General features: G+C 40.1%; 1 protein-coding gene across 7 annotated transcripts in view; it reads right to left on the reverse strand.

Moving 5' to 3' along the window:
* Positions 1-25,868, reverse strand: part of FARP1 (FERM, ARH/RhoGEF and pleckstrin domain protein 1) — a 200,855-nt gene that overhangs the window by 60,463 nt on the left and 114,524 nt on the right. For all 7 annotated transcript variants that reach the window (XM_053931779.1, XM_053931770.1, XM_053931763.1 and 4 more), the window contains exons 3-5: positions 7,592-7,696; positions 3,000-3,042; positions 1,809-1,887 (exon numbers count right to left, since the gene is read on the reverse strand). In XM_053931779.1, coding sequence (XP_053787754.1) covers positions 1,809-1,887; positions 3,000-3,042; positions 7,592-7,696 — 227 coding nt within the window. The remainder of the gene's footprint in view (positions 1-1,808; positions 1,888-2,999; positions 3,043-7,591; positions 7,697-25,868) is intronic.

Consider the following 25,868-nt stretch of genomic DNA (forward strand, 5'->3'; position numbering starts at 1 on the left):
AGCTTAAATGCAGTGAGAACAGAAGTCCCAAGATATTAGTTCATAATTTAAATTTCTTTTAGCTTTTAACAGAAATTGGCTTAGTATTCCATTCTTCCCCAAAAAAAGAGCTAGCAATGGGCATTTTTCCTACAGCTGGGATAAAACCTGAAGTGGTGAGACTCACCTTAACAAGCCTTCCAAAGACTGCAGCTCCTCTGGAGAACTCATATTAGGATTTCAATCATTTTAGTAAGACTAGATTTAAATAGATTTAGACAAAAGCTCTAATTTGAACAGTGAGTTTCTGAATGAGAAGATGTAGGTACACACTAAATGAAAAGGGCAAGCTGATTTGAGGAGTATGGAAAGTACTTTGTGCATACATGCTGAAATAATACAGCAGATCTACATAACATCCTTTTGAAACCTGCAGACATCTGTATACCCATACAAAATTCACCCTGGTAGAGGAACATAGTACAAAAATGTTAGAATGTCCTCTTCAAGTGGTGAAGCAGTTCCCCATGGATATGCTTTCACATCCTACACACTGCTATGTATACATATTCAAGTTCCTTAGCATACATATTTAAAATCTAACAAAAAAAAACCAAAAACACACACACATCTCCAGATACAGACAGAAATCACCAAAAATTAATTTTCAGTTCACATACTAAGAAACAGATACGCAGAGTATCTATCCAGAAAGAGAAATGTTTCATTAATAACATCCCGTTGTGAGTTTTCATTCATCCGTTAATTCTTTTTACTTTCTTTTATTCTTTAGTCTTTACCAAGTAAACACTACTTCTTCCTCCACATTTCTACTTTTTTCTTTCCAGGCCATCAAGCAATATCAATTATTTATTTTTTTAAATTCCAATGCTCTATTGCCAAAATAAAACATGACAAAGATAAACAGTGAAGTCCACAGAAGTGGACTTGTTCTTTATAATGCAAGTCATAAGGACACCAGGGCTCTTTGCAAAAGAGGACTAATAGTGAATATTCTGAATCAGAATGGAAATATGTAATTAAAAGCTAACAATATTGTAGACCAGATAAAGAATGAAAAGTTGCAATGAAGAAATACTGCAACAAAACAATGTTTCTGACCATAAATTAATGACCTGCTAGTGAAAAAGAACCTTAACAGGTCCCCCATATTTACTCACAGAGAAACAGGAGTTTTTATGCCAATACAGTGTGAAATTCAAAGCTTAAATGAAGTTTTTGAAATGCACTGAAAAGCATTTAAACATTAGTATTAAGGTACTCTGTCTGCATATGTGTGTATCTTCCTCCACATTCTTACTTTTAATTTTATTCCTTCTCCTTTGCATTTCTCCATCTCCAAAGTCACACTTCCACCTATGCAAATCTTTGGTATTTGTGTTGGCTATAAGACAGGGTCCAATGCTGCTGCAAATCAGCAATTCACACAAAACAGCTCTCTCCCAAATGAGGGTGCAGAGTCACACATGTCCCTTGGCAGAGGGGTACCCCAGGGTGCCCATACATGACTCGATTATGCCAAACAGAGAACTCTGTTGCCAAACTGACTTCTCTTGGGGTAAGTTAAGCTCTCCCAGGACTTCATATCCAGTGATGCAAAAGACTACTGCACTTTGCAGAACGTCTTAGCACAGACTGCAACTGAATCTTAGGGCCTGTTTTTTCAGGTGCATTCAAGGCTGGGACAAATAACACCAAGCTAAAAGTAAGAGGCAGTCATCAATCCTCATCCAGTCATCTCAAATTCCATTTTCTCCCTTCTTTCCACCAGAAATTTAATGAGAAGAAATAGTCACACAGCTACTAACCTTGTCAGTTCCTCCTGCAGCTGAGCATGGTCAGGTGGAAAGAATTTTACCACAAATTTTACAACAATGTGCTTCGGTCCTAGGGAAAATGTCAAAGGAAGTTAACAAACATCAATAACACACTGGCCAAATATGCACAATGATGCACAAGGGATGATTCATTTAACCTGCAGTGCATACAGACATGCCAACCTCTTGTCCTTTGTTAGTATGCAGGATATTTGGAGATTTTCCAATAAAATTTGCACACAATAAAAGAGAACAGTAACTTGGTTGAGGGCTACTCTGACAAAACCAATTATGTTTTTCGCAATTACATCAGTTGATCCAATAAAATATATGTGTATCTACTTTCCTTGCTTCAGAACAGGAGGGAGCTAAAATACACTGTACTTTTGAAGTCCACTAGCAAATTACTATTTCTGTTTTAAGAACAGCACATTTGTTCCAATTCTTACAAGTAAGACCAGTGAGAAAAGGACCAATACATCCCTGTCTTGAGAGAGGGAGAACTGCCAGAGCATACATTCAGACTAATATGACCAGAAAAGCACCTATCTGAATCTCAATGGCAAAGCTCCATAAATTAAGAACTTGGCTGATAGCTGACAGAGAAACAAAGTAATCAGAACCTTTCCTGTTCATTTCATTTCATTTCATTTCTACTCTTTCCAGAGCTGGTGGCTATTTACAATTTCCTGTTCTTTCCTACTACCCACTGTAGCTTCTGCCATCCCAACTATTTCCTCCTCTTGGTCTCCAAACGTCCCAGGTTCTGCAGCAATCTCCACACAGTGGTAATACATCTGCCAGCTCCTTCCCAGTAATAAAGTCTTCCTGTTGTTTCCCTTCTATTCTGATTCCTGCTACTACCAGTCAGTAATATATATTCCTTTAGTCCTTCTTTTACTGCACTCTTTTTCTCTACAAAGTTGTTCCCTCCATTGCCACCAGCACCTCTTCCAGCGACTGACTAAACCCCAGCCTCCCATGGGGTGGGGGTAGCCCGTTCATATGCTCATGTGGCATAACTTCACAGGTACATCCTTTAAGGACAGGCCAGAAGCTGAAAATAATTCCAGCAAAATTTAGTGCAGAAGGTTGAGAACATAAAGATTGCAACCGACAGACTCTTAATTTATTCAAGTACTCTCAGATGAAGGAAAGAAATGTCAACAAGGAAGTACTTACTTCTAATCTGTTTCATAACAGGCTTCAAAAGATCGAGCCACACCTGGAAACAAAAGAAGGTGGTGTTATAATATCTAAACAAACTATCAGATGAGCATTTTTAATTGCAATACCTAGATTATAAGTTAACTATTTATTTTTTCCAGTGTGGTCATTATGCTTTCCTTAATTATACAGGGTGGGGTTTCTCCCCAAAATTCTGGGCAATGCTCAGGAAACAGCACTGTGCATGGGCACAGCTTTCTAAGCAGTAGAGGTTTGGAGAGCTGGGAAACAGTGAGAAAATCTCCCCCTCACTTGTCCCAGACACCAACAATCCCAGCACATGTGGTCAGGAGCCACTGATTTTGTGGAAAGAACAACTGAAATGAGGAGTTTAGGAAAAGACAGTCCTATATTGTCATTGAGTTCCAAACCCTGAATAATCTTGAGAAAGGGAAGTGAATGGAGCTGGTGCTTGCCTTTGAGGCTGGGAATGCTGGACAAATGGGGAAATGACATGGCAGCAGCCATGGTATGGGAGACCCAACAGGAATCCCAGTATGAGGTCTGGCCATAAATGTGGAGCTCTGTTGCTGGGCTCCATGGAGGTGAAGGAGCCTCCCTCCCACCACCTGCAGGAGGAATGTCCTCTCAGATCACAGGTGTGAAGCAGACAACAGGACAAGACATTGGCGGGAGAAAGCTTAATTTTGAGCTATGGAACATTTTCTCTTTTCTATAAACCTGGGAAATTCAGGCTCAGGCATTCTTAACTGATAGGGTAACTTCTGCATGTAGTTCACTTGACAACCCATTTTCCAGGACAGTGTGTGGGTCTTCCCTTCAGCTTCCAAAATGAAGCAGTGGGTGGAAATACAGTTTTGAGAGCCTATCCCCTTGTCCTGCAGTCTCAAGTCAGAAAGGCTGGGGCAAAATGTTACAGAAAGCCAAGGGACAATCACGCAGAAGGTAAAAGCCAGATGATTCACAGGGCCTGGAGACAGCTCATAGTGCTCAGCTGGTAACCATGCCCACGATTTATATTTTGTTATCTCACTAAATTGCACAGGGCCTCCCTTGAAGACATCTAGAACTTGTGGAAGAACACCCTACAACCATCATAAAGGTTAAAGCCATTAAAAACCAAATTAACTGAATCTTCCTCTAGAAAAAGAGTATGCATTAGAATTATTACTTCTTTGACCTTTAATAATTTGAGATTATGCAGAGACTGAAACAAACTCAAAGTATCCATTTCCAAAATCACCTGAGAAGCCAGACAGGAGCAGACCTGTATCACATGCTCCAGTGCCATGTGCCATTTTTATTATTACTAATACAAGGCATTCCAATTAGCAGACACCTCACAGCCCTGCCCTTTCCCACACACTAATGTTACTCAATGGAATTCTTCTTATGTTTCTCACTCTAGGAAGAAAGTCTTGTGCTTTTGTTTCAGAGGTTAAAGAAACTTGGTTATCCAAGAACAGCAATACAGTTTTTATTGCATGTTAAACTGGTCCTGACACACTTTGACACTTGAATAACTTAAAATTGTTTTGTTTCAGAAAGTTTGCATGTACATAATCTGCAACAAAGGTCAGGGACTTTGCCAAGTTTAATGAGAGGGGGAAAGGACACCGTTAATATGAAATAGCCAATTTACAAGATTAGGAGAATGATGCAAAAACCAACCAACCAAACAGAACACAAAAAATCCCAAAACAAACAAACCCACCAAAAAAAAAATCCCACAGAAAAACCCCTCTCTTCTCCCCAGAGGTGGTTTATGGTACAGCATGAGCACACAAGTGCAACATTCCTCTCTACTTTCCCAGCCATCCTACAAGCAAGTCATAACATCCTTGAACAGACTGCTGGATACTGCAAATCCAAGTACTGAATGCATGTAGTGGGAAAGGTGGGGCAAAACAGCAACATCACCACTATGGCCAAACCCAAGCAATCAAAACTTCTGCATCGTGCAGCTCCCACACCGTACCTAACACCATCAATCTGAGACTGGTTTATAAACTGGAAAGGAAAACTAATGCGAGGACTTAATCAAGATTAATGTCTTTCATTTTCCCCATAACTACAAGACTAGATTATTTATTTGTTAAACAAAGGCTGGCATTCCACAATGGTGACCAGATTTCAGCAGCTGGAGAATTGGGGCAGACATCAAGTGTGATGAAACTCTGTGAAACCCCAGGCTTGGCGACAGTGCCTCGTTTTTCTCCTTGTCCCAGCAGGAAGTGGAGCACTCAGACCCTCCACAATCATCTCCCATGCAGATCTTGTCTGCTCCTAGCATGGCATGCTTGAATGTACACAGCTCCCAGGCAACTTGACATACCACTGTCAATATGTCAGATATGAGATCTGGAGCCTTGCATGTTGAAATAAACACAGCCAAATTGTGACTATATGACTTCATATACATACTATTACATCCAAACAAATATGCTCTAAATATTTATTTTTCCTTTTACATTTCACTCTACATCGGAAAAGCAACTCATTCTCTTCAGATGATATGAATATAAAATATGGATGTGTGTTTTATTTCTCAGACATACCATTAACTGCAGGGTTTTTTACTTGCACAATGCTTGAGTTCTACATTATGGCCTCTATGAAGCTCAGAAAATTTTAAATCCCATGGGAATGTTCACTTCAATTGAATCATATAAACTGGTTACAATAAGTTAAGTTTAAATAACATTCTCAGAGTGCTGCTCCACATTGAAACAACAATTCATAATCAAATCTTCTGCTTCGGAGTTTCTGTGAGTTACTTTTGGGTGGTTGAAGGCATTAATTCCACTGAATTTCACCATTCTTGGGGCACAGATGACTAGATATGGGCAAGGTTTGTGGAGCTCCCCATTTTTCAGAAGCAAAGACCAACCAGCAGGAACATGGACTGGTGCTCTCAAATATTTGGCTAGTACTTCCTTTTGCAAGAGTGGGGGTCTGCTCTATGCATGGAAGCATTTTCCTTCAGGTCAAACTGGCACTGTGCTTCAGGGGTTTTGTCCACCTTCCTCTTCATCAGAGCTCTGCATCCCCCACTGTGATTGTCTGGACATATTTCCAGCCAGACAATTCCTGCCACTGTGAGGGCCTCAGGCAGCAGCAGCACCTCAATCTCTCCTGTGTTCTGCCTCAAGCAAATAAATCACTTTGTTTTCACAAGACTGAAAACTGTTAGTTTACTTCAGGTCTCTGAGCAAAATGCAGACAGTCATCTATTTAAAACTTAATGACCTGTGAGGTAGAGAAGGTTGATCAAATGAACCTTCTCTATTTTCTAGAAAACTAAAAGGCAACTTTATAGACAAAAGATGTTAGGATTTGTTTCAGTTTTACATACATACATCAGTAATGCCAGAATGCAATTATTAACACAGCTACATGGACCCTCTGCTGCAATGGTACTGTACAGTTGCACTGTTCAGAAAAGTTACATTAAACTCTCAAGTTACTTCAAGCATTAGCCAAGGGTATCTGGCAGAATGCTAACCCTTCTAGTGAACTGTGTTTTATGTAATTCCAGCAGCACACTGTAAAGCAGATCCCTTCTAAAGATTGACATCCATTTAAAAAAGAATCCTGTTTAATTATAGTTAGCCTAGAACACTATGACCACTAGCATTGTTTTAATGTCTATTGTCTAATGTCTGTGCCTGCACTAAGGCATGACAGACAAGATTCCTACTGTTCATTTCATCAAGAAATGTTGGTCCTTATGCATATTTTAGCTAGATGGAAAGAACACAGATTTTTTTTCTTTTATTTCTTTTAGGCTATCCAGGCTACTGGTGCAAAATTCACCTAACAGGCATGAAATCCAATGTACATCAGAATATACTGGCAAAGCAATCCAGATGACTAGCACACATACTAGTAGGTTACATGACAAATCTAAAATAAAACAAACTTCGAAAAGAAAGTAATTAAAGACTAAGAAGACACCAGCCTATGGCTTTCTCTGGTACATGATATGGGTGGTGCAATGCCTGAATGTTGCCAGCAACTGATCTCAGACTCCTGAGTGTCAGGACCAGGACACCTGCCTGGGCCACACAGCTCCCCAGAAAGCACTCCCATCAATTTTTGGGGGGTTCTTGGATTTGCTCTCCTTTTTATTAACCTTGTAATATTTTATCCATCTCTTCTCTTACCCCATGGAGTTTTTCATGATCTCTGTCACAATCATTGCAACTTTTCTATCAGCAGAGAAAGTGTATTTCTGCACTCCAAATCAAGCAGGACCATAAAATCAAGAGTTGAGGCTCTGTAACAGTCCAGCCTTTGGCTTCTGTACAGCAACTTAGAAAAACAAAACACTTTCACAAGTTGTGTCTGAATTAGCCATTACTTTCAATGCAGATGAAATCTGACAGGAAAAATCAGGTTTTAAAAACATTTCTTCAACTCCACTCTCATTTCTTCAACTCCAATTGGCAAGAACAATTCTTTTTTAGAAGTCCTTTCCGTTTTGAAGACTGAGGATTAAATATATCTTACAAGTAAGGAGCAGAAAGATAGAAAACAGTGTGCATGCAGATGAAAAACAGCTGGAAACAAATTCTTTTACATACCATCATCTTCTTATGATCTGGAAATTCAAGGCCAAAATAGTCGCCTTCAACAAGGTTGAGGTGGTTGCAAACAGCATCGTGCAAAACTTTCCCCGGAGCTCTTTGCTGTAAGAAGAAAACAAAGCCTAGGGTTACAAAGATGCTTTTAATTAGTGGCAGAAAAATTATTATGCTAAGAAATTATTCAGCAAACAACACTGCCAAAACTGTTTACAAAATCAGTGGATATTACAACCACACCCAGAGGGCACTTGACAATAATTACTAGTTTTAAAGCTAAAGACTATATCCACCCATCCATGTATGACAGCTCAGAATCCATCTTTAGTGCATTTTTATTTTTTTGAAGGCAAAGTACTGTGAAATAGAAGAGAGGGGCTTGGGATATAGTTTTCTTATGTCTACCAAGGCTAATTTCTGCTGAGAATTTTTATTTTATCCCATGGCCCTTCAAGTGATGTCAGGTGGTGTGTGTACATCTCCGTACAACACAGTGAAACCAGGATGTTCATTGACAGACCTGTCATACAAAACTCCAAGGACTGAGGGTTTGCTGGATGCTGCTTGACACACAACAGGCTCAAGCCCTGGGTTCTGACTTCATATAGGCTTATCCCAAGCTGCCTGCTGGGAAGCACTGAGGCTGCTCCAGGCCTGTCTGTGCTACTCTGGCAGAGCTGGCAAGTAATTTGGAGGAGTCAAACACACTGAAAGCCTTCCCTCTATAAAGACCAGATGTTCTAGCCCAATATTAGCACCCAGAGCCACCACTCTGCTGATTGTAAGGAGTCTTTTCATCAGCCCATCCATTAAATCCACACCTGCAGAAAATACTACAAATTACAGTTCACCAGCAAGTCTTCTGCAAAAACTCGTCTCTGTATAAAAAGGCTAATCACTGAAATAAAATATTTTTGTTCCTTGGACAAATACACCTATTTTAACTCAAGAGACCCTGAAACACAGGTCAACACTCACTTCAGAACAAATAATAACCCATTAAATTGCACAAACCCTGCTGTTATGAGAGAACAACCACATCCGGGACTACTGGTCTTGCACTCAACCTGTAAACTCAACCCTCCCTTTTAGCCCAGTAAATAATAGAGTAAAATGAAACAGTAGTAATCAAGTGAAGAAAAGACAACCATTACACAGGTGGGCAGACCAGCTCAGAGCTTGAGCCCAGGCCCTGGCATCTCTAGGCAGTGCTGATACCAACGGCCTGCTTGAGAGCGGACAGCTGCTCAATCCCACCTCCTCCCAAAAGCATCATAATGCAGTCTGGACTCTGTTTCACTGGGATACCAAAACATAAAGACAGACTTTTTCCACCTAAGATAATATCCTCGGTAGGAAAAGCATCTTTCCAAAGGTCACTTATCTAACATTCTCTAAGATGAACTGTGAAAAGTAAATACCCAGTACTCAGGCATACACCAGAGAAATTAATGACATTTTTCTAGGGAAAGCACATTTTCTAGGATGTATGTGCCACCACAGCAGCACTGTCACCCTGGTCATGCAGGACACAATGACTGAACCCTTCAATGTTGGCTGGTTTTGAAAGCCTGAAGGGAAGAGCCAAGCTCACTTCTCCAAAAACTTGCTGAACAGGTTTTTACCCAACATATTCCCAGTGCTTCTGAGAGACCTAAGCCATGAGGAAGCAATATTCACTCAATCTATTAACTGTTTGTTAATATTTGTTTTAGCAAACATAAGCCTCATGGATACTGTGAAACCATAAAGAACAATCACTGATAAAAAATACTATTTTTTTTAAGCATTCATCATAACCGTGCAGTAACTGAAGTAATTCAGAGTAAAATGCCAAGAGGATGCAAAGAAGGAAGGGAAAAAAGACCTCTGTTTTTCTAGATAGAGCGATTTTGATCTGACACAATGGCATCCAAAGTAAGTCTCAAGTGCAAGTATATTTGAATACACTCACTTCATGTTCTCCAGCTTCATTAAACCAAAAGCATTCCCAGTGTTCACTACCCAGCCTGCACTGACCATTGTGCCTTGTATGTCAGTTCTAACAGAAAGCTTCCCACACTTTCCACTCCACCTATCACTGTACACAGGCACAAATAAACACACACCATCTCAATGAAAGAGCTTCCTGCTGAGTGCATTTCACTGGAGGCAACAGAATATTAAACACATTAGACTTGAGTGTGAGAATGGCATTATGAAAACACACCTGCAAATAATTTAGAAGTAAATACTCCTGCTTCCAGACTAGAATCAGGTCTTCACAGTTTTTGGCAGGGGCTGCTAGAGAGAGGAAGAATGAGTTTATCAGTCATCCTCACAGCAAGAAGCCTTCCTACTCCTGCACAACCAGAGGACTGGCGACATGCCAGTGAGTATGTACATATGTCTAGCTAAAGTATTTGATGGACTTCTGTCTGACAAAGACCAAACTTCATCTTTCCTCACAGGAAAGAAAAGTGTATCTGAGTGATCAACAGGAAAAAAGGCAGAGAGCCACACCACTCAAGGTTAGCTGAGAAGAGCACAGCTGTCTGATCTCAGACCATGGGTAAAAGCCTCTGATCAAAACCTGCTGAGTGTTTTCATAAAGGTTTTTCTCTTATAGGCATTTAAACGATGGAACAGCAGTCTTGCAGCATTTATGTCACTTGGCATTTTCTCTGGAGTATGCCTCAATAAAATCAAATGCTTCTTACCCTAGTATTTGTAAATATTATTATTCTAAACTCATCTTATCTTTGATCAGTGTATCTCAAAATAAAATCTGACAGTTCCTTCAAAGGAAATGCTGTGCATACAAAATCTGCTGAGATTTAAAGCCTGATGATACTCCAGTCTTGCAGGACCAGAAGGAGAAGTACAACATCCACAAAAGCAGGAACACACAAGGTTTAAGAGAGATCTTGATTCAGTGCAGTTCCATGACATCCCTACTAAAAAATTTAAACACAATAAATTAAAAGCTCAGTCCACTGGGTATGGAAGCAAACCAGGAGTCATTCAGGGCACAGTAAACACGAGCTGACAGAGGGAGCATTCAGGAATGAGTGCACCACACCGATGACATCATCTGAAGTCAACAGTTGTGCCTGACTTCAGCATGGTTACAAGGCGTAGGAGAAAACACAAGTTTTCCACAGAACCTGGAAGGCATTTTCCAACCATGAAGCATGGCCTCGCTGCCATGCCTCAGACAGCAAGTTCTAGGCAAGCTTCACTAGCTCCTGTTCCACAGCCCCATGACAGCATCTCCATAAGCCAGAGCTGGGCTGCTTTCCCTGCTCCATGCCAGCACCAGTCTGCTCCATGGGGGTCACTGACATGGAAGCATGGAAGCAATGAAGGCTGGTGGCAAGACTATACCTCCAGACCACTTGCTGCCACAGATACCACCACCCTGTAAGGCAGCAAGGGAAAGGAAACAGGAGGGCATGGTATCCTGATGGAATACAGCTGGGGGAGGGTCACATGCAGTCCCAGGAGCTGGAAAGTACCTGCAGCAGGTGGCAGTCCCCTGCTCCTGTTTCTCTTGACAACCAGATTTCTGTACAATCAATGAAAAAATACTGCAGCTCCAGGGAGCTGCTCTTCCCACCCCAAACGAGCCATCTGAGCACACTGGCAGGGAACTTCCCCTGCAATACAGGGTGTATTTTTTACCCTGACAACAAAGAGCCCTGACATCTGTTTTAACCATCTGAGATGAAGTGAGCCCCAGCCAGACTGATATACCAGAGAATTACTATTTTTCTCTTGATGTGGTATTTACTTATACCAAAATAATATTAGAAATTTATTACAATGAAAAGAAGCTCACTGACTTCCAGCTACATGTTCCTATTCCTTAATGCATTTTGAAGCAGTCTTTCATTTAGCTCTGTGAAATCACATTTTAAAAGTAGCTTTACATTTTCAGGGAACGTCGAGTTCTAAATTATGAATAATGTGCATCATCACATTTAGCTGCAAGCTATGAAGGTACCCAGCCAAACTAGCCTGCTTTACGGATTATATATTCAATATTTTGCTGTCTTCTCATTATCTCAGTCCTACTCAATTCAGCCTCACTCTACTCCCACCAAAATCCGAACCAGTATATTGCTTATGATATTCCAATGGTGAATATTTTAATAGGTTCAACAATTCTTTCATGTTCTAGCAAATCCCAATCATTTTTTAAAAAATATCCCTCTACATACTTGTTTAGACCATTCTTTGACACAGACTGCAATACATTTTGGGTTTTTTTTAAAAAAACAGGAAGTACGTGCCTGTATCTGATAACCATGATACAAGATATCCAGAGGTTTAAAAGAAGCAGGTTTGGACACATTACACACCTCCCACAGTTAATTCAGCAATTATTTCACTAATTATGTACCAAAAAATAAGTATATATGTTTATGGTCAAATAGAGTTTTTAACATTTTTTATCTGTTCAGCAAAATAATCTCCGATCCCAGGTTGAACAAGATCCTTGATTGAAAGGTTTTTGTTTATTTGTTTGTTTTTACATTACTGAGCAGTAATACCAGCTTAAAAGAACCAAATAAAATAAACACTTTCTTCTGAACATTGAAAAATATAAGTCCTATTTTTGGTTGAAGTAAGAAATAGTTTCACATGGAAACACACACTACTCTATTCTCCTTCTCTTCTTCAAAACTGCCGTGAATGGGTCAGAAAGAAGTTTGGGTTGTTTGAGGTTTTAATTACACTTGCCTGTACAGTAGCAGCTCATAGGAGAGAAAATAATTCCTTTATGTTAATCTTAAAGAAAAAGGTACATTCATTATTCACACCTGCCACCACATAAAGGCGGGCATTTCGGCCAGTGATGCCCTCTTCCTATCACATTCTGGGTGCTCAGATGGTCTAAAATGAAATGTGATCATTTGGTCATGCTAAATATTTTACAGATACTTAAATATTATATAGCACAAAGGTTAAACACAAGGTTTAAAATGTATTTGCTCTTTCAGGGTTAATGACCAAAAAAAAGCCCTTCGACTGATCAGCCGTTTATCAGATCAGCCAAATCAGATTGTCAAATTATTTTTATACTCCAATTTAACAACTGCATTGAAATGACTGGGAAAACTTCGTTCAGTAACTTCATTACTATTTCTGAAGTCATACACGGTTGTAATCACTACTAAAAATAACAACCCCACGCTCTTAACAGTATAACTCTCTCAGTTTTTTGAAACTGGTAAAAAAATGTATGTATCTACAGTTTTGAAATGAAAGAAAACCAACCAAGAACTGTTCATGATAAGCAAATAGTATAAAAACAACCTCACAGATGAGATTGAGCACAGGGTTCTTAAGCAAATAACTGTCAGAAATTTATACTTCAAAGAAGGCTTGAAAACTACTCACAGGAGAACAATGCTGTCAGCATCTGAAGATAAATTTCATATTTTAAACAGTTATCCTTACTGGGATAAAATGAAATGCGTGATTCATATTTAGCAAAAGTTTATTTCCTGAAAGGTGGGATTAAAGGCAAGAAGCACTGGTCTGAGTGTGGTTGCTCTGGATCTAATACTGCCAAGACACTTGGAGACCCCTCTGCCCTTCTTCTCCTCTCCTCCCTTTCTAAGCGTAGGTGTTAATCCTATAGGAAGGATTAGAGTAGTATAAAAATAGCATTAGACCACCAAGATAGCTCTTACACCTGGGCTTACTAGTTTTTACCTGGCTGTTCAGCTTAGACTGGGTAGTTGAGAAGTGTTAGAAGAAGTGTGATTCATGACTCCTACATACCAGGCCAAAGAACAGCAGCAAAGTGACACCTTTGAACAGGGCAGCCACACATTCCCACCTCTGCTTTTAAGCAGTGGACCTGCAGCCACCAGGTATGCATCCCATTTTGAAAAGAAGCTGTAGAAGAGGCAGATTTTTGTGATAACCTAAAGGCTCCTCATTCCTTTTAAGATATTTTCCATTTGAATGTAGCTGAGGGCTCCACTCCTGGCACATATCCCACATGCTTTTGCACAGACTGTGCACATACCATCAAAGGGCGGATTGAGGCCAAAAGCAGTAACAGAATAAGTCTCTTATGCTGCCTTAAAAACAGGCAATTGATCATCTGCTGTGTGTGTACAATGAGACTATTTAGTGTTCTTTTCTTTCAAGATTTTAGTGGACTGCTTTTACACTTACCACATAAGCTGTATTCCCTTAATGCCAGTGGCTGCCTTCCACAGTCTCTGATTCACACTTTTACCCTTTGGTCAGTTTTGGTGGTGGTGCAGGCACCTTTTTTTAAACAGCATAATTTTAAGATATGGCAATTTTTACTTCAGGTGTGTTTTACCACCCTTAAAAAATGCAGCTGCAAAGTTAAACTTCCCACCCCCGCCTATCAGGTATGACAAACTTCAACAACAACTATTTAGGAATTTCTTTGCTATACCAAAAATCAGCACACTAAACAATTAGTGAGGCAAAGAAGACAAAGAGAAGGGGTTTAATAACCCTCTCATTTCCTTGCATTTCTGACATGGTCTCCAAAAAGAAAACTGCAGTTCTCTAAATTTGAAATATGGACTTTTTATTGTAATCATGGTCTTGGATATCCGATCATGACAAAGTGGTTTATGTCAAAATATTTTCTAAAATAGGCAGAAACAGAAAGACTGCTCTTGCTACACCTTAAACTCCCTTGCAACGCCCAAAAATCAAATTCAGTAGAAATAGCCAACAGTAAAATTCAAGTGAACAATAAATACTAAATAATCCTCTATAATAGGTAAATGCTGGGGAAGGAAAAAGAAAATATTATTTAGCAAAACTAATGAAAAGTTTTATGATGAGGCTATTTTCAGTATTGCTTGGTTAAGCTTTCTCTTATAGTAGAGTCAGACTAATACAAAAATCAGCTACAGTAAATCCTCAGGTAACTGTACATCTCCATAATTACAGTACAGTAAAGCTATTGAATTGGAGCCTCTGCTTCCTCTATTTTCACTTGGCTCATAAAATTACAGCTTTGCACCTTAATGGACAAACACCACCCACATTGTATTTATTATATATGCCATTTCAATGTGCATGAGAGGACACAAAAATGGAGGAGAGATGGGCTGGGCACCTTCAGGACTGAGCTTTTCACATCACAAACCAATGTGTCATCTTCAGGTGTAATCCTCCAGTAATTTGATTTCTTTGCAGTTCTTACAAATGCAAACTGGTATTAATACTTATTTTGTTTTCCATCTTTTAATTATTCAAATTTCTAGTTAAAATTATTACTAGTTAATAAATTATTACTGCAGAATCAGCAGCATCCACCACAAAGCTAGCAGAGTACTTTGTAAAGAAGAAAGAGGAAGAAAGAGGCAGATTCCTGGAGCCCGGAGAACTTCCTCCTCAAGTAGCTGTAGGGACAAAATTCCACAGAATTTGTTTCACACATTCATCTCTCTTTTATCAATGCCAAAGAAAAACTGAAACTCACTGGCTAAACACCGCAAACCATATAAACCAAAACTATTCAGCTTTTGGTCACAGTAGTCTAGTACACATCTGTTTATTACAAAATATTACTCATGGTGAAAAGCATTAACAAAATACTTCATGATTAGTTTCCTGGTTCACTGGTTCCTTTGGCTCTCTTTACAGCATTTTAACTAGCTGGCATCTAACTCTCAGTTAGAAAGTACAACAGCAGTGGCAGAGCAAGTCTTTTAAATAACTGTTTAAGGCTGCAAAATTTCACACACCAACAATTAAATTCTTAGACTTCCAGTGGGAAACTCTTGGCAGCACCACTGTTACTAAAATTACTTTCCTTGAACATCATTAAAATGCACAGTGTGGACAAGAAAAATGAGGCATTAAAAGAACAATGAGAAAACTTACTAAAAATATGTCATCTTATTCCCTAAATTAGCTCCTGTAAATGCTGAGTCATCTCTGCCTAATTTTACTAGTAAAACTAAAAGTGGTTTGTAGTGTTCTTCATCATCCCCTTAGCAAGGCAACCATCCACTGCTGGAAGTGACTATTTTCCTTTCTGAAGAGTATCATCCACGTGATGTCTTCCAGCCTCAGAGCCTTGACACTGCAAGGTGATGCCTTGTAAAAACCAGAACCAGCCCATCACAAATTTAAGATCTTGGTGTGACTTGCAGGGCAGATGCCTTAAACAGTGCTTTCCTCATGATCTGAAACACACAGCTTTGCAAATCAGCACGTAAGAAAGGTGAAAGGTAACAATACTTTTGTGCTACATGGCTTTTTTAAAACCAGGTGCATGCTAAAATGTCTTCACTGAAAAGCTGTGTCTAGCTCAGAGGGGCAATGAGGGAGGGAGTCACACCAAAGCCATTCCAGCTATGACACCAAAACCCTTAGTGGAGACACAGGGAGGCCAGCAGGTAATCTCTCTAACAAAGATTACCTCTGAATTATCTATGTTTAATTGACAGCCAAGGGTGTAACTGGGCAGATGTCTCCATCTGGCATGAACTGCACCTCCACCACGAGGCTCTGCCCATAGGGATGTGCCTGCCAGCATTCTGCAACACAAGAATGCCCACAAAACAAGCCCAGCATGTGTACTGTGGACACTGGCTTTGGAAAGCACACCACGAGATTTGTTTTCAGAAACTAGATGGGAGTTTGATGTGAACCTGATAGAGCCTCATTTTTCAGAACGTTTTCTTTATGGAAAGCTGTTTTACTAAAGCTCAACTCTGGAACCAAGCATATACCTGTCAAATAAATGTTGATATTACTTTCTCTCCCTGCAAGCAAAAAGCTGAATGAGTTTAACCCCCAGCCCTGGCACTATTTAGTGGCACACTGTGCTCGTTGTTTCTTGGGAAGAGCTGCAACTGAGGCTCAGAACACTCATTAAAAATACCTCAGATTGAATTTCATAGCCCACAACTTTTGAAAAGGAATATAATGGCACCATTCAGTGCTTTCAGTGTAATTCAACAGCACAGCAGCCAGCACATAATTGGGGATGGAAAACCCAAACTCTGTGATACCCCTCACCCCTTGCCTCCCACTTTTACCACTCCTCTCCCTGTTTCAAGGCAAAAATCATTTAACCACCTTCTCAAGTTTTCTTTTTTTAACATTAAGAAGTGCTTGCTTCTCTGTTTTGTTTTCTTTGCCTGCTCATTTTTCCTAATTTTCTTTACACATAAGCAAACACTTTGCTAGAATGAAGGAGTAGGCAATTCTTAAGTCATCAGATGTAAAACCAGAACCTTTATATATAGATTGGAAACATGAGAATATGAAGTGTTATGAGAATATGGGAGTTATTACTATAAAATCAGATTGAGATGCAAAGCAGCTATTTATTATTTCTATTTGGATACATTTTAGTTCAACCATGATTGCACTAAAATCCTTTGAAGAAAATAATTTCATTTAAATGCAAAAAGTCCAAGACTGGAAAAAAACAACAAAAAATAAGAGGTGTTCAGGCAAAATATTAAATCCTAAATCTAAAGAAAAACCAAATGCAACAAGAACAACCTTTCCATCAGTCTCAACATTACTATTAATCTCATAAAGAGCTCACACCATCCAGGACTGTATATATTTTACTTTTTACTTTATCAGAGGCAGTAAAGCACATTTTAACAACTGGATACACAGGTTTCCAAAAGGGACACTCCTAAATGAAGCCTTCAGGCTGTGGCTGGTGCTAACCTATAATGTAATAATTTTACACCCTAAATCTTTGTCTTCAGCTCTAGCTGGATGCAGTGCTCTGACAGCCAAAGTGCAAGGCAAGGTAAGGAAGACAACCTTGCATGAAATTTAGAGTTTCTGCAGGACCATTTGGTACCAGCCTGTCTTCCAAAACTGATGTGGACTGTCTAAAAGAAAAGCCTGGCTGCAGTATTCTGCAACTGCTCCAGACTGGACATGGAGTAATCTTGTATTTATGTGTGAAACTGAAACAGAGATGATCTGAGTTCATTCCTAATGAGCAAGATGCATACCAACAACACATTTTCATGGAAGTAAAACTCGCAAGAGCAAAACAAGCATCAAAAGCAATCCCTTCTTTAAGTATCTGAAAGGCAGAATTTTTGAGTAGTTTTTTGCCAGTCAAATCCCCAATACACAAAGGTTTCTTGTTTGGTTATGCAAGACCTGTCACCAACCTGATGGACGTACAGGAAATGTGTTCAACATTTCTCTAAGCAGCCTCAAAAGACCTTAAAACTGAATATACTTGGAGTCTGATTTGTCTTTTAAACATGCGAAGACACATGAGAAGAAGTGAGAACTGTCTATACTCCTAGGGTATTTGCAAGGGGAAGATACAAGCTCTGTTTTGTGCATCACTGAAAAGTGCTACCTTTAGTTTGGGACACAAACTAGAGCGGACATGAGTTAGGGGAATGGGTATGGTAAGAGTTACAGTAATGGCTGCTTCTACCAGCAGATTTCAGAGGCACCTCATAATGATGTAGTCAAGGCACAGTTTCAAGGAAAGATAAAAGTAACTACCTCCCTTTTTAATATAACTACACAGTTTTCAGAAAGATCCTTAGAAGCTTTTCCACTCTTCCTTTGTAGCCTGCCTGCAACTTGCAGTGTCTCCTCACACAGCAGATGCTCTAAAAATTCCATCCCTGGGTAATCTCAGGTCTCTGAAAGGTGGAACTGCCTCTAGACTGTAGAGCTCTGATGAATGGTTATGTCAGCAAAAACCACATAACCACAGCAATCACTGGGGGGAGCACAAGTGGAGTGGTGCCAGTGTGCACTGCAACAACAGTGTCTTCACCTCAAGCCACTTCAAAATCCAAACCTGCCAGGACTGACCTGCATGTTCAACCTAGCATCAAACAGCAAAGCAGCACAGCCAGAGCAGAGATCTGCTTATAAATTTGTGGCAAACCAGGGAAAGAAGGGATTTGTACTCGTATCTCTGGGGCAAGAGGAGGTGAAGAGGGAAGAAAGGCCAGGAGAATTTCCAAGCTGTACATGGTGTCTGCTAACAGCACGTGGTCTGAGCCGGGCAAAAGCCTCTCATTAATCTCTAGTGAGCTTCCTCCTGACTGTGAGCAAGATTTTACTTTTGCCTATGTTGAAGGTGGAACATTCAACTTTCACCTGATTTCCCACTGCTTCTGCATGTGTTTGTGTGTGTGTGTGTACCTTACAGAACTGCCTGTGCCTGCAGTTTATGTGAAATACTTCAGAGACAATAACGTACACCCTTCTGCTTCACTGCTCATTCAGCCATACCAACTGTTCAAGCTAAGGAGATTCCTAGGAGATCTGCTTGTTGTCACTCAGATAGAGACCTCAAATATCAAAGGAAAGCATCACCACTCACTATCACAAGTGCATAAACACAGCCTCTGAAACACAACCTTCACAGATTCTATTTTGTTTTATTTTAATGTGCAATGTTTTCATTTATGCTGTTTAAAAAACGCATGTTGTACAGAATTAGTTACTGTGATTTGAGCTTTGGACAAAATTGCTAAAATACATCTTTAGGCACAGCAGGTTTAAAAAGGCAAATGAGCCATTCAAGTGGTTTTTTTTCTTAAGGCCAGAATACAGCACTGTCGTATTAGATACCACTTAGATATAAACGACCTCTATCAGCAACAACAGACCTCGTGGGAAACAAGCATTCTCTGTTCAAGGTACGTCAAAGAGAAGTCTTTGGGGATGTGCTATCAAAAGTCAAACACCAGGCAGCCACAATGAGACTTTTCTGACCACATTTTCAGTCTGAGTTGAATTCCTCCACAAGGAGTTTTAATCCATTTAACCTTGAGGATAATGTGTGTAGCTGGAAAAGGATTTGATTTTATCTAATTTGTGGGTTTTTCTTAATGCTGAAACCCCAGTTCTTATGTCTTTAGAGATAGCATACATCTCATTTTAAATTTACATTTGTAAATATAATTTCTTTAATGTTGATACCCGGGTAACTTAGAGATTCCTGGGCTATGCGAGAGCATTACGTTTCATTTACAACATAACAACATCATTGGATCATACAATCATAGAATATGCTGAGTTGGAAGGGACTCACAAGGATTATTGGAGTCCATCTCCTGGCCCTGCACAGGACACCCCAAGAGTCTCAGGTGCCTGAGAGCATTGTCCAAATGCTTCTCGAACTCTGTCAGGCTGGTGCTGTGACCACTGCCCTGGGGAGCTGTTCCAGTGCCCAACCACCCTCCGGGTGAAGAACCATTTTCTAATATCCAGCCTAAACCTCCCCTGACACGTTCCCTCAGTCCTGTCACTGACCAGAGAAGAGATCAGTGTCTGCCCTTCCTCTTCCCCTCATGAGGAAGGTGTAACTGCAGTGAAGTCTCCCCTCAGTCTCCTCCAGGCTGAATGGACCAACTGACCTCAGCTGCTCCTCATACAGCTTCCTCTCCAGGCCCTTCACCATCCTCTGGACATTCTCTGATAGCTTTATATCTTTCTTATTTTGTGTTGCCCAGCACTGCACACAGGATTCAAGGTGAGGGTGCAATAGTACAGAGCAGAGCAGGACAATCCTCTCCCTTGATTGTGCTACAAGTGATTATGACCAAGATGCCTAGTATGAAACTTACTAAATATACTTCATCTCTGCCTATTTATAAAATGTTTAGGTTATCCATGTTCTCACCAGCCCTCAAGTGAAGTTCTGTGCCAGCATATAAACATACTTTAGTGATCTCCACCAAAACACTGTCTTGCTACCAGCTTCATGAATTAGCGTTCTTCATCATAATTTACTTAAGAGAAGTCAGACAACCCAGTCAGACTCCTATCTCCTTAGGGAAAGAACTTTTGCCTGCAGAAGACCACAATGGCATTGACCAATGATTACTGCTAACATACTTCTTGTGCTGGACTTAATTTTTATTCATAATATGTAATAATGCTTGACAAAAACAGCCATGGGACTAAACCAGGGAGAGACATAACCCTGATGTGGCATTAAGTAGACAATACTATCAGCTTTTGCTTTTTCAGACTGTAAGTATTTCTTGAATTGTTGCTACCAAACATCTTGAAGCATGCTGTCTACACTAAAATATCAAGGAAGGCCTTGGTCAGGAGAGAGGTCACGGGCTTTGCAGGATGAGAAAGTAAGTGAAGACACATGTCACTGGCATCCTTCTGGCTTTTTAATTCTTCCCAGACCATCAATACTCATTGACAGGTCCATTCAAGCTAACCAAAGGCAGCAACTTCTGAGTGAGCCCCAGTGGGAAACTCCTTCAGACCACACGGTGGGAGGAGCTGAGAAGGTTGGCCATCATGTCCCATGTAAGCCAAGGATTTATTGACCGAAGTGCTGCAGTTCTGCTTCTAGCTACCCAGAGAACACTAAGAAAGATAAAAAGCCTTCATGTTTTTACTAAAATAACAGTCTAAAATCATGCAGAGGAAATACAAATAATAGCAAATGTAGAGGTCTGTCATAATTGGAATTAACATCCCATCCCCTCTACTGGTACTAAAAATCTTACAAAGTAATCAGCTACAGAACAATTTGCTCCAAGAGCAAAGTGCAGTTCACTCAAGTGACAATATGATATAGAGATTAGACCAGTGACAGGTTTAATGTGTGGCTCTCACCCCGTGGGACCATCATACTCGGACACCGTCTCGGCACTGGAAACAACCAGTACTTCCGTTTAAGAAAGCACAAATGCTGACAGACAGTACCTCCCGCTGCTCCTATATGCTGGCATGTGCCTACAGCCACAAGCTGCCCCTACTTTCTCTCCACAGCCTACAGGGAGAGGGAAAAGGGCTGAAAACAAGAAAATGATCCAAAAGAAGAATTCAACTCCCTCCCAGATAATTCGTTTCATGCAACATATCACAACTATAAGCAGACTGCGAACAATCAGGCCAGGAAAAGGTGAGTTATGCTCATCACTGTCAGTAAGCACTCATTCCAAGCCCACACACTTCCTTCTCGCTCATAAAGAAACATGATTTCCCAGCACTGAAATAGGGTGCTCTTCACGCCCAGTTACACGCTAACAAGGACACACAATTTCACATTATTTACTAGGGTATATATTTACCCCCATGACCCTCAGATCCTTGAGTTGATATTTATCCATTTCAACAGCAATTAAGCATCCAGTTGCTCTGGAATTCCTTTATGTCAAGTGAAAAGGAAGGGTATTTTAGGAGAAACACTCAGGCCAGGCAAAACTGAACAGATGAAGCTGCCTTCATCTCATTGCTACTTTGCTTCTCCCCTTGGATTACATGACCTTTAACATGGTGGTGTGCTTATTTCTTGTTATCACTAACATTCATAAGGTATTTTGTCTATTTGCTTTTAGGAAACAGATAAGTGCTTACATAAAAGATATTAAAGGACATAATCAGCATATTTTAAATAGACTTCGGAAACTGCATTCAAATGACTAAACTACTAAAGACAAGTATTTCTCAATTAAAAAAAAAAAAGTAGTTCACATCCATTATGAATGGCTAGCTCTCACCAGCAGCTATTTCAGGATATCCTGACATTAAATCAAGTATTTAAGGAAGGGCTTATATTTCTTTTTGAGTGATGCTGAATATATCTGGATATGTGCCCTTGCTGGAGATTTATAATTAGTGTTAGGATTATAGTGAGCAATTTTAAAAGCTTGAGAAATCACAAGATCTATTTGACATCACATGTGGATTCAATACTGAATATAAAAATTCTACAGACCACATATTTGCCATTGTACAAAAAAAGCCATTCATCCTGAAAGCAGTGAAGACTTGAACTTTCATCCCCATCACCTGCACTTCAGCAGAAGCACAACCAACGCTCCTCCACTCCTGATAATTATGATCAAGAGATGACACTATTAAAATCCACTTAATTTCTCGTAACTGCTGGCAACAGTGTCACCAAATGTCCTTAAATACACTTGCGTACTCAAATGTGCCTAAATATGCTTTTAAATAAGGCAATGAGTGCATTAAAAGCAATGTATTTCCATCAGGGCTGAGCTGTGGGGCAAGTGGTGGGCTCATGCAGAGCACTCCCATAGCTGCACCAGTGGCCACAATGGAATTTAACTCACCCAACTTCAGCTGTCTAAAAGTTATATGTTATGTCTGGAGTTATTGTCTAGCTTGTCGCTCTAGAGCTGGACAAGAGAGAAGTATCATGATAGGAAATTCATCCCATCTGGAGAGAGATGGTTCACACGCTTGGGGTGCCTTGCCCACTGGCACAACTCTCACCCTACTGACAACTGGGGGAGCCTTTCTTACTCCTTGTGAATCTGATGTTCAAACAACTATAATGAGATCATGAGATGAGATGAGATGAGATGAGATGAGATGAGATGAGATGAGATGAGATGAGATGAGATGAGATGAGATGAGATTTTCTTATCTAAAACTTTTGCAGGTAGGATTTTACAGTCCCACACTTTTTGCTTGCAACTTTTCCACATGCCTGAGATACATCTGGCATTTCCTTTCCTGGGAAACAGAAGAAAGGTGCATTTTTATAAAGCTGAGAATTTAAGCAAGATAATGGTCTTGAAAAGCCTGAAGAAGATGACACCAGACAAAGCAGAAATAAAGGCAGTAGGATTAAGAATGTGTTACAAGAAGGATAGGTCTTCAGAGCTGAGCTACAGCACAGGCTATGAGCAACAGCTCATAGCCTTTTTCTACATATGTTGACCAACACTTACATTTTGCTTCTAATTCTGGTTTATAAGTCCCAAGTTTCCTCAAAGCAAAAATAACCAATTCCATTCAACAGCATGCTGAGGTGTTCTTCTGGAGAAATTGCTTGTGGCTTGGATGGGTGCATTCTTTGCTGGGTAAAAATCTCTCAGGATTGTTTGGCCTAGAGAGTGGTGGTGAATGGAGTTACATGCAGCTGGTGTCTGGTCACCCGTGGAGTTCCCCAGGCCTCAGTACTGGGGACAGCCCTGTTTGGTATCCTGGACAAGGGGATCAAGGGCAACCTCAGTCAGTTTGCAGATGACACCAAGTTGGGCAGGAGTGTTGATCCACTGGAGGACAGGAAGGCTCTGCAGAGGGATTTTTTACAGGCTGGATTCATGAGCTGAGGTCAGTGGTGAAAGTTTCAACAAGGCCAAGTGCTGGGTCCTTCACTTGGATAGCAACAGCCCAAATCGTTGGCTATGAGGAAAGTTTCTTCATTGAAACGGTTGTCAAGCAGTGAAACTGGCTGCCCAGGGAATTGCTTGAGTCACCATCCCTGGAGACTTTAAAAGACCACCACATGTTTAAGGACATGGTTTAATGGTGGACTTGGTAATGCTGGGCTAACAGTTGTCCTTGATCTTAAGAAGACTTTTCCAACCTAAATGATTTTATAATTCTATGAAAAGAAGGACTTCCATGTTATTTTAGACTTCAAGTGATGGCTTTAAGGAGATTCAAAGTCCAAGAGCAGCCTATTGAATAAGGGTCACATTTCAGCTTAGCAGAACCACCCTGTAAGGTGCTGAGAACCTGTGCTGAGTGACTCCCCAGCGCTGCAGACATACATAGATGCTCTTCAGGAATTGAGCAGCTTGCAAGGCCAGACAGCTGGAACCTCCCACAGTGTTTTCCAGAGCACACGTGGCCCTACAGGCAAAATTTTGCTAGCAGAAAATTATTCAGCAGTGGTCTTCAAAAACAACGAAGAAACTCAAATAGGAAAAATGTCAACCAAGTTCTTTATGTGCAGGCTGCTGTTTTAGGTCTTAAAATAAATGCCAAATAATGGGAACAACATGTCTGTCCAAGAGCCATACTTTTTTATGTGTGAAGAACTGGCATTATGAATTAAAAGTAACAGTTAAGTAAACAATGTACTCAGTCTCCGGTTGCAGGACCGTCACACTGATAGATCAGTAAGTGATTTGGGAAGATACAACTCCTAAAAACCACTATTTAGCTATATAGTTACACTGAAAATACAGGTAGCCATGCTTATTTTCCTTCACCACTTCATGTAACAGGCTGAAAAATACCCACAGCACACACACCACGCATGCAGTTATACAAGGGGAGATTTATAGCCCTGTTTTAATGACTGCATTTGCCACAGGCAAAAATCTGCTTACTGTTACTGTTCTTTCCAGCAACAGTATACTCTATTAAACAGAGTTTTTTTGCAAAAAGACCCAAACACAGCCTCCAAATCCAGCATAAAACATACATTAACCTTTTATGTTGCTGCTAAGTGGTTTGTGAAATCTGGTTTTGTGATTACATTTGAGATGTTTTGTGCAGTCATTATAAGGCAAGAATCCTACACAGGGACTGGAAGGACCTCTAAAGATTCACAATAGGCATGAAATATTGCATGTAAATCACAGCTCCGAGCATTACGGAAGTCCATACACCATAAAAAGATAGATAAATAAATAAAAATAAGCAAAAAAACCAAAACTAGGTCTTTAACAAAACCATACCTATAACTTCTAAATACTCATATAAATAACACTCTAATATATAATAATATAATTATATGCTAAGATACCAGGAACCTTGCTTTGGAAAGAAAAGTATAGTTTGCCAAGTTTTCAACAGGTGTCATGAACTAAAGACTTGATCCTGCAGTTAGAGAACTCAATGGAATACTCAGCATACAGGATATAGTACTTTTTCTGATGGTTCTTATGGGAAAAGAATGGTTACTATTCATAGACAATCCCAAGCCATTGCTACAACACCAAATATTACATTTTCAAACCATCAAAATCTATAAAAAGACTGATGGAAAATATCACCCAAATTCCGTGCTCAGACTCACCTTTCTATACTTAGTATTCTGCTTTACTTTTCTGAGAAGTTTCACTTTTCTTACTAGAAAACCCTTGACCCACACACCTTGAACCAAAAACTCTTAATGTCTTTGGAATGTCTTCCACCTCAAGAGCATTACTATGTCTGGATTAATTTATGAGTACTGCTTTCACCAAAGAGGGAGGTTTTCACACTCAGCAACATGATGACACACTCTTCTCTCTCTCTTTTTAAGAAATAAACCTTTCAGTGACTGTACTGGCTACTATATGGCTGGTTTTTAAACACATGGGTTATGGTCACAAAGGCATTAACCATGTTAGGGGGCACCGGCCTTTACATCAAAACTCTGCCCAGAAGTTACTGCTACTGAAAAACAAGTTTGTGTCCTTAAACCAAGAACAAATATAGGGGAAGTAGAAGGAGGAGGTTCCAAAAATCCACGAGGACTTGGTGGCAGCCCTCTCTGAAAATTTCCCCTACACACTCACAAGGAGAAGGGCCAAAGCTCATT

Source organism: Vidua chalybeata, chromosome 2 (genome assembly GCF_026979565.1).
Source record: "Vidua chalybeata isolate OUT-0048 chromosome 2, bVidCha1 merged haplotype, whole genome shotgun sequence".
Classification (NCBI taxonomy): domain Eukaryota; kingdom Metazoa; phylum Chordata; class Aves; order Passeriformes; family Viduidae; genus Vidua; species Vidua chalybeata.